General features: G+C 43.2%; 1 protein-coding gene across 6 annotated transcripts in view; it reads right to left on the reverse strand.

Annotated features, from left to right (window-relative positions):
- Positions 1–6,548: 6,548 nt before the first annotated feature.
- Positions 6,549–12,361, reverse strand: part of LOC142648426 (transducin-like enhancer protein 1) — a 35,598-nt gene continuing 29,785 nt past the window's right edge. For all 6 annotated transcript variants that reach the window (XM_075825451.1, XM_075825450.1, XM_075825449.1 and 3 more), the window contains 5 exons: positions 11,147–11,394; positions 10,612–10,759; positions 10,326–10,476; positions 8,117–8,193; positions 6,549–6,802 (listed from right to left, as the gene is read on the reverse strand). In XM_075825451.1, coding sequence (XP_075681566.1) covers positions 6,695–6,802; positions 8,117–8,193; positions 10,326–10,476; positions 10,612–10,759; positions 11,147–11,394 — 732 coding nt within the window. In that variant the 3' untranslated portion in view covers positions 6,549–6,694. The remainder of the gene's footprint in view (positions 6,803–8,116; positions 8,194–10,325; positions 10,477–10,611; positions 10,760–11,146; positions 11,395–12,361) is intronic.

A 12,361-nucleotide genomic window follows, 5' to 3' on the forward strand; every position in this document is an offset into this window, starting at 1 on the left:
CCTACATGTGGCTGTTATCTGCTGCCTGGGCACAAGACAGGGCTTAGAAGGGAAGGACCACCATTTGGTGCCAAGTCGTGTATGCAGAAGCCCCTGAGGTACCAGTACAGTCGAAACCCCAAGAAGTGACCCCATTTTAAAATCTACACCCCTTAAGGCATTCATCTAGAGGTGTAGTGAGCATTTTGATCCCACAGGTATTGTGTAAAAGGTAATGCGCACTAGATGGTGCAGAGTGAGATTTGCAATTTTTGTATACATATATGCCATTTCAGTGTCCAATATATTGTGCCCAGCATGTGCCACCGGAGACATACATCCCATAAACTGTAATGTGGGATCTCCTGGGCACACAGCAGGGCTCAGAAGGGAAAGATGAGGAGGATAAGCTGTGCGGAGTGCGTCAGGGTAGATTAAAAATCGAAGGGATCTATGATAAATTTTAAAACACTATCATACAGAGCCCTGGTTTTTCGGGACACGTGTCACATTGATATATTGTGTCCTTCCTTATCCCCCTCTTATAGCAGACTTTGTACCTCTTTTGACTTTTTCCCTTCTTGCCAGTTTGGGGAACTTCTCCTGGAAAGTGTTGCCCTGGTACGGTGCGTGTGGCCTCGCTTCCAGAAGTACTGGGCGCCCCCCCTTCTTGGTCCCTAAAGATTAGGTTCTTGATAACCATCTCTGGAAATTCCAGGAAAGTTCCCGTCTGGCCTGCACATCAACGTAGCACGTACACATTTGTACTTTTTGATCAGTTTTTATTCTATTTTTAAGTGGCGTGGGGACTAAAAAACAGCAATTCTACTATTGTTTTTTTATTCTATTTTTTTTTTACAGCGTTCACCGTGCTCTAGGACATTCACTTTATTCTGCGTGGCGATACGATTACGGCGATACCGTATGTTTATAGTTTTTTTTATGTCTTATGGCGTTTGCACAATAAAATACTTTTTGAAAAAAATCATTTACTTTTTGTGTTACCTTATTCTAAGCGCCAGAACTTTTTTATTTTTCCATCAAGAAAGCCGTGCGAGGACTTGTTTTTTGTGTAACAAACTAGTTTCGATCAGGACCATTTTTCGGTACATGCAACTTTTTGATCTCTTTTTATTCCATTTTTTGGGAGGTGAAGTGACAAAAAAATTGTGATTCTGTTATGGTTTATTATTATTTTCTTTTACGGCGTTCACCGCGCGGGATAAATAACAAAATAATTTTGTAGTTCAGGCCGTTACAGATGTGGCGATACCAATTATGTATATTTTATTTGTTTATCTATTTTTATTAATAATAAAGGACTGATCACGGAAAAAGGGGGATTTTTACTTTTAAAACTTTTATTTTCACACAACTTTTTTTACTTTGTCTTACTAGGGGACTTGAGGGCAGGAGGCACTCATCGCTATTCTAATACACTGCACTACATGCGACTTTGTCAGGACCCACTAGGCTTCCGTAGATGGCATAGCCGGACGCCATTGTTAAGCGTCCGGTTGCCATAGCCACCATCGGCGGCCGCTATCGTGTAGCAGGCCGTTGACGGTGGTTTAACCCATAAAAAGCCGCGATCACTATTATACGCGGCTTTGAAGGGGTTAATCAACGATCGATCCCAGCGGTAGGAGCTGCGGCAACTGCTGTACGAGACAGCAGCTGTCACAGCTCCTGCATGTGTCGGGAAGATGGTTGAAATGGCCGTTACTCTAGTGACGTACTATTAGGTCATGGATCGTGAACGATACAGCTACCATGACCTAATAGTACGTCCAGGAGCGGGAAGGGATTAAAGGGGTTTTCCAGCATCTTACAACTGATTACCTATCCACCGGATAGCTTTCAACCTGTTCTGCTCCAAATGTACAACTCTAGCACAGAGCCGTATTACACCTGTGTGAACGTATCCTTAGGCCCCATGCACACAGCCGTAAAAACTCCCGTAATTACGGCCCCCTAGACTCCTATTGGTCACGGGTACCTTGGTCTATTCACAATCTCTGCACTTCGTTACTGTTTCTATGGTAGTTACAGCAGAGGAAGCGTGATCTCGTTGTAACCGGTCATCTACAGCGTAATCTCGCGAGAGCACGCTTCCTTTGCTGTAACTACCACAGAGTAACGAAGTGCAGGGATTGTGAAAAGACATCCCGTGGAATGTCTATTCACTGTCTAAACACTTCAGTATTGTTAATGTGTTTGTATAAGACAGCACATAAGGATCTAGCAGGATCCCTAGGCGCTGACTAAATGAATGGAGAGGAGTGCATGAGGCTGATTAGACCAAGTGGGCGTTGTACAGGGGAGTGTATGATGCTGACCAAAGTTAAAATACGCCCACTTGGGCATTAAGCAACTCATTAGCATAAATCTAAAATCGCTAATAAAGTGGTAAAAATAAATATCTGTCTGGGGGGGGGGGGAAGAGACCTGAACTCAAAAGCGAGGTACGTGCTAATGATTCCTACAATCCAAGGATTCGCTGATATCTTCTGCCAATCCTTGAAAAACAGGGAAAGACAACCCCCCCACCATGGACCCTTTGCTGTCATTATTGGTCTCTAATTTTAGGGTCTTGAAGAGAAAGGACTTCTTTCTTGTAAATCTTGAGGATCTAAAGTCCTGTCCTCTAGGGTTAGGTCTTTTGTTATTAGGCCCTTTGGGACGAAAGGAATCTTTTGTTGGTTTTGCTTGTGTAGGGAACCCCCTCTTGCTGACGCTTTTTCCAGAAGGTCGTCAAGCGGGGGCCCAAAAACAATCTCCTGAGCAGGGAATAGAGCACAGCTTCCCTTTGGATCCAGTGTCACCTTTCCAGGTTTTCAGCCAGATAGCTCGTCTAGCAGAATTTGACAAGGCTGCTGATCTGGCGGAAAGGCGTACACAGTCTACTGAGGCATCTGCCAAGAAGTCTGCGGCCTTGGAAAGTGTTGGAAGGGAGGGTAAAATCTGGCCACACAAGTGGCTGCAATGCCTGGTTTAAAGGCCCCTGTAGAAGCTTCCCAGGTCTTTATTAGATAGAAGTCGGCCTTCCTATCCATAGGGTCAGACAAGGAGCCTAGATCTTCAAAGGGAAGGGAGTGTTTCCTTGAAATTTTTGCTACTGGGGCATCGAGTCTGGGGGTGTTATCCCTGTCCTTACATACATCATCCTCAAAGTGATATTTCCTTTCGAGGAATTTGGGAATACCTGCTTTCCGATCAGGATTTTTCCATTCTCTTTTAATGAGGCTGGTTATTTTCCTATGGATGGGAAAGGTTCTATTCTTTTTAGGCCATAGGCCTTGAAACATTATGTCCTGGACAGACCGAGGTTCCTTAGGATCATCAATGTTCATAGTAGCCCTTACCGTCTTGAGGAGTAGGTCTATGTCTTCTGTTGGGAACAAATTCCTCCCTCCCTCGTCCTCACTTGAGGAATCTAAGGAGCTGTACTCCCTTTCTCCTAGTTGAGGACCCTCCTCAGCTGAGGAATCAGAATCTATCCGGCTAGAAGAGGCAGATGGTAAATCTTCTTTCCTTTTAAGGGACTTTAGGGAATTTCTAACCTCTGCCCTCACAATATCCTTGATACTTGTGGCTAAGTTTGTAGACTCTTCTGAGATAATGTTGTCTAAACATTTGACAGAGCCTTTTATTATAGGATGATGCTAGTTTCTTTTTACATATAGCACATTCCTTGTTGTGGGCCTTATCCTGTTTTTTTTTTCTAGGACAATCCCTGGCCTAAACATATGTACAAAAGAAAGGGGAACAGTATTTAGTAAGGAAGAGGGTCTTTTAATCTTACCCCATATTCCTGCCCTCCTCAAGTACAGGACTGGAGGATTTGGCGTCTGAGCGGTCAGTGTGTCCTGGTGCTTCTCCTGGCGTTTCCATAATGGAGGAAGACGACTGGAGACCGAAGCTCCTGCTGTTTCAGGCCTAAATAGACCTTGGATTGGCTGGGAGGCCCTCAGCTCCGGACGCTAAAGCGCCTCCTTCCCGCATGGGTCACCGGGACCACCGCCTCCTGGAGTGTTGGACCCGTCACCCTGCCAGAAGTGACACGTCGCGGCGACCGGAAGTCTCAGTGAATGCACCGGAAGTCGCCAACGCTGGGCATCGTCCAGCCCAGAGAGCCGAACCGGACCCCGGGAAACCGCTCCCCGCCACAGGAAGGACCACGGTGTGGACCTTAAACCACCTCCAATGAGGGAAGCGATGGACCGGGAGAGGAGGGAGTACCTGTACCAGGCTCAAGGTTGCTCCCTTCAAAGGAGACTTACACCTTCCAGAGCACCCCTTGTGATAAAGAGGTAAGACCTTGCTAGGGGGTCTGCAAACCCAGGAGAAGTGTTTTCCTCAGGACAATCCTTCCATCCGGAGGACAGGAAACCTGACTGGGTGTGTGGAGAGGGGTGTCCCTTTTATATCCTCAGGTTTCCTGTCCAGCGGATCGGACGTTTCTCCAGGGGTGCAGTCATAGGTGAAAGAGTAAATACGGATCTACGAATTTATGGTGCTTTACTGGTGGCTGTATTTGTGAGTTAGCCACTCCCTTTTTGTCCTCAGATGTGTCATGTGACCAGCAATAGGACTCAGTTTCTCCATTCATTTCTATAAACAGCCTCGATGCGAGTCCCATAGAAACGGACTTCCTGTCCACACGAGACGCTGTGGCAGTAGGAGAGTCCTATTGCTGGTCACATAACACAGCTGAGGACCAGAAGGAAGTGGATAACTCACAAATACAGCAACCGGTAAGATTACCTTCACCACAATTTACATAATGTGCCTTTCCAACGGGCCAGAGAATAAAAAATTTGTGGGAGTGCTGCTTTAAGCCTACTTTACTGCAAGGCTGTCCCATGATGTTGTGAAATAGTTGGATAACATATGTATAAGAGCTGATTCAGACGAACGTGCGCGCAAAAACCACTTGACAGCTGCGTGTGTCATCCGTGTATGATGCGCGGCTGCGTGATTTTCGCGCAGCCGCCATCATAGAGATATGAGTCTAGTCGACGTCAGTCACTGTCCAGGGTGCTGAAAGAGTTAACTGATCGGCAGTAACTCTTTCAGCACCCTCGACAGTGAATGCCGATCACAATATCGAGAAACCTGTTAAAAAAAAGAAAGAAAAAGTTTGTACTTACCGAGAACTTTCCTCCCGGCCGTTGCCTTGGTGACGCGCCTCTCTTGACATCGGGCCCCACCTCCCTGGATGACGCGGCAGTCCATGTGACCGCTGCAGCCTGTGCTTGGCCTGTGATTGGCTGGAGCTGTCACTTGGACTGAATTGTCATCCCGGGAGGTCAGACTGGAGGAAGAAGCCGGGAGTTATCGGTAAGTCAGAACTTCTTTTTTTTTTTACACGTTCATGTATATTGGGATCGGAAGTCACTGTCCAGGGTGCTGAAACAGTTTAACTCTTTCAGCACCCTGGACAGTGACTATCTCCTGACGTCACGTACCGGAATTTTTTTTGCCGAGTTCGGCCGAACCCGGTGAAGTTCGGTTCGGTTGTCCGGGTTCGCTCATCTCAAAGACACTCCGTTTGGATGTTTGGAAACAGAAAAGCACGTGGTGCTTTTCTGTTTACATTCATAATTTTGACAGCTGGTGCTCTGTTTCAGTCGGTTCGCACGGAAGTGCTTCCGTGCGACCTGCGTGGTTTTCACGCACCCATTGACTTCAATGGGTGCGTGATGCGCGAAATACGCAGAGATATTGAGCATGTCGCGCTTTTTGCCATTCTTACAAGGGCCAAAAGCACAGATATTAAAAAGACAGGTACATGCGTTTCATCAGCTGCATCCAGTACACTCTAAAATAAGTCATGCAGATTAAGCTCATACAGACGGTGACATTCCATTTTTATTGAAAAAAGCCATAGCCCTCAAATTACTTAAGCTGCATCAGACAACTTTAGTTGCACAGCACAGGTAGCCAAACAGACCCAGTAAGGACATGCAAATGCTTCAAGTGACGCACAAAGATTACCCTGTGAATGAGCTCATAATGAGATGCCCCCGAAGAATAGGCTCCTGGAGACCCACCAATGTGCTCATTCACAGTCATTGATAGATATTGACTGGCTGCTGTAGGGACAAAAGCATTGCTGCATGCTGCCCACTGGAGCGTCAAGCATACCAGTACATTTACATAAATATGCAGTGTGCCTCTACAATCTAATTGTCCTAGTCATCTATAGAAATGTTTGTTCTAAGAACACTTGATGAATTATTTATGAATAAGGTTTAAATGGCACCTTCTGGAACATTGCAGATTTACTAAATTTGAGAAGTTTTTCGGTTATCTTTATTTGTGGCATTATATTTCAGTTGGCTCGATGACATTTTCTTTTAAAAAGGATACCTGAAGCCAAAAACGTAAAAAAAAAATAAGGACCGAAAAGAGCCAATCTATAGGTTTTTAAAAAGCCTACCTAAAAAAAGTGGACCATTTTTATTGAAACCAGTGTACTCTGCTAATAAACCTCAATGGTCCTTTGAAGACCACTAACTTGAAGATCAAAGCACCATTTCCTGCATAAAAGAGACAACACTCAATCATTTTCTCCAGTTTTATTATTAAATACACGCTGGCCGATACGGATAAAATATACACCTAAAAACATAACTAACCCAAAGGACAGATGATCACCCTTTGTGGGTTCGTGCAGTAGAAGGGGAACCCAAATTGAAGACTGAGGCCATCAGTAGATAACCTCATAGACTGTGGCTTTTTTGTCACCGGAACCTGTGACAATGAACTGGTCGTCAGTGGAGACATCACAGCTAAGAACAGATGAAGACTCTTTTGACTGCAAAGAAACAGAAATGGTTACTTTAGACCTGACCAGAAATTCCAGGCACGTCCTCATAGCAAACCCTTAATGGGTTGTCTACATTTTCCTTTCCATGATCTGAAAGTCAATAAAAGTAAAAATACTAACAATGGCAGTAAAAAGTATACATTGACGACTGTATAGCATAACCCAATTATTATTAGAGGTGATGTAGCATTGCAGCAAGAGAAGTAGGTGTGCATTACATCAATCCTGGCTAAGGTGGTAGTAACTTATTCTAGCAATATACCACTTGGTACCCTACAGGACCAATTACATATTTCATCCATTATTACCTCTTCATTGCCCGAAGGCGCAAATAGGAAATGCCTGATAAGTCCCTTTGACATTATTTTTCTATTTACTACTAACACGGGATAGATCGTAATAGAGAACCCTTATGATAGATCTCAGATCTAATATTTCCAATAATGGAAGTAGAGATGGACAACAAGCAGAACCCAAAAGGACTTAAAGGTGTTGTGTTTTGGACAACTTCTACGGAAAATGAAGAAAGCCTGGCGATCAGTTGACCACTGTGGGTATGGTTTCTCTAACCCCCGGCAATCACTTGATAGGAGGGGCTGCACAGAGCTTCCCTGACAATACCTCTGGAAAGGTAACATTACATGCTGCATATTTAAATGAATACGGGACCATGTGATAAGTGGCCACGCCAAGAACACCATAGTGAAATTTGCCCTTTCTAGTGGTGCTCATCCCAAGCTGGGTACTGCCCACCTATATGTCCCAATAGGGACAACCCCTCCAGGGTTTTGGTTATTTTTTCTTTCAACATGAAAAATGTTTGCAGATGATTTTCCCTCCACCTGCTGGGATCTAATCCTTTTGTTTTTGTTTTTAAAGGAAAAAGACAAAAAAAACAAAACAAACATATGTTCCCAATGACCGTAATCTAGTGTGCATCAAATATGCCCCCAAGACATCTTCTACATCTGATGCCAAGGGCAGTCTTGTGCCAAGCTCTAAAGGACATAAAACAAATATGAAGCGTTTTTCACTGTACTGTGTAACAAGATGAATAGTTGTACAATGCCAGACCGGTAAAAGTAAGTTATTACATAGTATAAAAAATGCCAGTGCTTCAAACGTCTGCTAATCGAGGTCATCTGGAAAGAGAACTTTTCTTCTATTTCAGTGTCTTATACAAAGCAGTTATTGGACTAAGTAGTAACTTCAGTCAACACATTGCCATGCTCATACAGTGCCGAAACCGCATTTAAACCATTATTTGAAGCCCCTCTAAAGCAGAGTATATAGAGCCCTCACCTGGAAAATGCTGGCTCCATATGGTGTCCTCCAGGCATTTAACAAGTTGTCCTTGCCAGTACTTACAAACCATTTACCTGAAGAGACATAAGCACCAATGTTTAGTCACCTAAATAATCTACAGTTCTCAAGCCACATATTCTAAGGTATACATCCTGTTCTATCATTACAGGAGCACTTCTTGCATATACTTCAGTACTACAGTCGCTATCATCACAGCCAGATCTCTGGGGGTACACGTTTGACTGAAAGCAGAAACAGTGTAACCATGATTGGCCACTTTGCATCCCTGGTACTGGCACCATTACTGTACAGCACCCATTAACCCCTTAGTGACCACTAATACGCCTTTTTACGTGATTCACTAATGGGCTTTAGGCTAGGCTGACGCCTTTTCACGTCAGCCTAGTCTAAGTCCTGCACGGGTCTCCCGTGCAGGCTGGAGCCGGGGCTCTGCTGTCTGATGACAGCTGAGCTCCTGCTCCAACGCCCGAGATCGAAGTTTACTTCGATCGCGGCCGTTTAACCCGTTAAATGCCGCCAATAGCGACCGCGGCATTTAACTTTGTTTACAGAGGGAGTGCGCTCCCTCTGTCACCCATCGGCGGCCCGCGAATGCAATCGCGGGTCTCCGATGGGGTGTCATGGCAGCCGGGGGACTGATAAAAGCCCCCAGGTCTGCCCTGGACATATGCCTGTTAGAACGCGCCGGAGGCACGTCTTAACAGATTGCCTGTCAGATTTACACTGACAGGCAATAATGCTCTGGTATACGAAGTATACCAGAGCATTATAGCAGCGATCGGAATATCGCACAGTAAAGTCCCCTAGTGGGACTAATAAAATAAGTAATCAAAGTGAAATAAAGATTATTAATAAAAAGTACAGTAAAAAAATAAATAAAACCATTTTTTTTCCATAAAAAGTGGTTTTATTTAGTAAAAGTGTAAAAAAAAAAAAAAAAGTACACATATGTGGTATCGCCGCGACCGTAATGACTCCATTAATAAAGTTAATATGTAATTTAAACCGCAAAGTGAACACCGTAAAAAAATAAATGCAAAAAACTATGGCGAAATTGAAATTTTTTTCCATTGCCCCCCAAAAAAGTCATAATAAAAATCAATAAGTCCCATGTACCCCAAAACAGTACCAATCAAAACTACGTCTCGTCCCGCAGAAAACAAGCCCAAAAAATCACTACATTGATGGAAAAATAAAAAAATTACGGCTCTTGGAAAGCGACCATGCAAAAACAAATAATTTTAGTTCAAAAGTGTTTTTATTGTGCAAAAGTCGTAAAACATAAAAAAACCTCTACATATGTGGTATCGCCGTAATCGTACCGACCCATAAAATAAAGGTAACATGTTATTTACGTCGCATAGTGAACGGCGTCAATTTAAAAAACGCATAAAACAATGGCGAAATTTCAGTTTTTTTTTATAATCCCCCCCAAAAAGGTTAATAAAAGTTAATATAAAAATTATATGTACCCAAAAATGGTGCTATTAAAAAGCACAACTAATCCCGCAAAAAACAAGTCCTCATACAGCTATGTAGACGAAAAAATAAAAACGTTATAGCTCTTTGAATGAGACTATAGAAAAACGAAAAAAAATAGCTTGGTCATTAAGGCCTAAAATGGGCTGGTCACTAAGGGGTTAAGTTAATTAGGTTTGCAGCAACGATGCATGTACCAAATACAGGAACCAAGGAGACAGGTCAGAGGTTTTTGGACTGGGAGGCATGACTAGGATTTTTTTCTAACCATACATAAAATAGCAGTATAAAAAGGCTCCTTATTGGTCGCATTGGCCAGATTTGTAGTAGTGAAATAAAATCTGGCATCATCACAGGCAGCCAACTTCACTCTCACTGTCCAGTTTTCAACCTTTACTTCTTTGTAGCACAGTAGTATGTACATATTTTGGGATATACCAAAAAGGACAGATGCTTGAATATTCATAATGGACCCAAAACATCCCAAGTCACATGCACAACCATCTTTGGACGTCAATGGCCTATGTCCGAGATTACAGTGAACTGAACAACCGACCGCCAATAACCCTGCTCCCCCATCAACACGTATGTTCAGCTGAGTGTGCGTTATTTCAAACGGGAGAAAAGAGACCAGTCACTTCTGGAGCCAAAGAATTGGACACGTTGACATAAACAATGTTACGAGAACAACCCTAACAGTACTCACCACAGGAAGCAAATTGCAGAGAGAGGACACAACTTTCATGAAGATGCAGCTGGTACTTATCAGGTTTGGAAACATGTAAAACTTCAACATTACTGCTCTCCATACCAACGGCCAGCCACTCGCCTGTAGGGCAATAACCCAAGGAAAAGATCTATAGGAGAGGGGAACATTTTTTTTTACAAGTCCGCACTTCTAATAGTGAGGCAGGAATTTTAGTTTTATTCAGCTCTATTCCGACAAGCTCATAGCAACCCATTATTTTTTGGTTTTTTACGTCATCCAGTACCTGAGAGTTAAAGTCATGCTGCTGGAGCTGTCTGCCTTCTCTCAGGTCCCAACAACGAACGGTGTTGTCCAGACCACCAGTCCATAGTTTGGTGCCATCATGAGAAATATCTATACAGCTGGCACCATCTGTATGCCCCTGAAATTGCCTATAAAAAAAAAAAAAGGGGGAAATAAAAACAAATAGAATTTAAGTAAGAATTTAAGAGGCAGGCCAGGGAGGCGATTCATGAGCTAAATTTACTACATTGTAAAAACAAAGCTGCCTAGAGTTTGAGAACGTCCTAAATGAAAAGCACATAGGTACTACAAAATTGGCAAGCCTTTGACTTTCTATATTCTGAAATTTACAGACTAAGTATAGTAGTTCTTTCTAGACATTTTCAGGGAGCGATCCCAATGAAACAGAAATTTGAGCTGCTCCGTTGTGTATATGAAGAAATTCAACGTGACTGGACAGGATTATGAAGTGAACAACCACTGAACCATGATACCCAATTATTATTATTTTTTTTACTTCTGGTGGAATGTCTCACCTGACAAGAGTCTGATTCTGTAAGTCCCACACTACAATATTCCCATCAGAGCAGCAGGAGAAACAGACTTTGGCATCAGGGCTAATGGCAAGAGCATAGCAAGCAGGAGCAGAAGAGGTAAGCTCTGCTTTTATCCTTGGAGTGGGTGATGCCAAGTCCCATATAGACAAAGTGCTGGCCTCACCCCCAACAATAAGGCTGCGACCATCTGGAAGGAGTTTACAGGAGCGGATATAGTTATCACGGTTCTGTACAGGAGTGAAACAAAGAATATATATATTAAGTCACCACTTGATACTAGACATGCAACTTTATAAAGGTCACAAGTTAGATAGCTGCATAATCACAGCGACCTTCAAGAGGGAACGATAACTTACATTATATCATGAAAACAAAAAACAGGCTTATTTATAGAATATACGAAGTGAATTACAAAAAATATACACATATGGCAGTGTTCCACAGACCTCTTTAATGTTGTAATTCCACCTTATTAACTAATGGCATATTGCAAGGATACACCATAGCTTACTGATCATGGAGGTCCCATGACTGGGACCCTCCTTTCTGCCAGTCACCAGACATGGATTTTTACCCGGTCAAGATTGGCACAAGGGAAATTACTGCACTACAGAACCATTCACTTGAATTTTATGCATGGTTGGAGGCAGCGCTGTGCGGAATAGGCCACCAAATGTTGAATATCACCCATGAGTAGGTTATGATCTAGAAATTGTAATAAGATAGGAAAATACACCTTTCAGTGGAAGAGAAAATCTACAGCTGGCGACTGACTAATGGTATTTTGGCTTAGCTTCCCGGGTCTATCTCCATCCCAATACAGCACAAGCCCCGCTATTTCTCCATCCTCCCTGTTTCATATGCACAAGCTCTAGGATGGAGAGCAGTGTCGCCGATTCACTATCGTCTTGACTACTGTAACCTATTACTAATCGGTCTTCCCCCTCACCAAACTCTTCGCTCTCCAATCTATCCTGAATGCAGCACCCAGGTTCATCTTTCTGACCCACCGCTACACCAATCCTACAACCCTGTGCCAGTCACTGCACTGGTTGCCCATACAATTTAAATGTATTACTCTCTCCCAAAAAAAATCAGGGATTAAAGTTCTACAGGATATGGAGCAAGACCGGTCAGATCATTTACAATCCAACCAATGTGAGCTATCATTTAGCCAAATTTAAAGTAAATTGA

The sequence above is a fragment of the Rhinoderma darwinii genome, chromosome 1 (genome assembly GCF_050947455.1).
Source record: "Rhinoderma darwinii isolate aRhiDar2 chromosome 1, aRhiDar2.hap1, whole genome shotgun sequence".
In the NCBI taxonomy this organism is placed as follows: domain Eukaryota; kingdom Metazoa; phylum Chordata; class Amphibia; order Anura; family Rhinodermatidae; genus Rhinoderma; species Rhinoderma darwinii.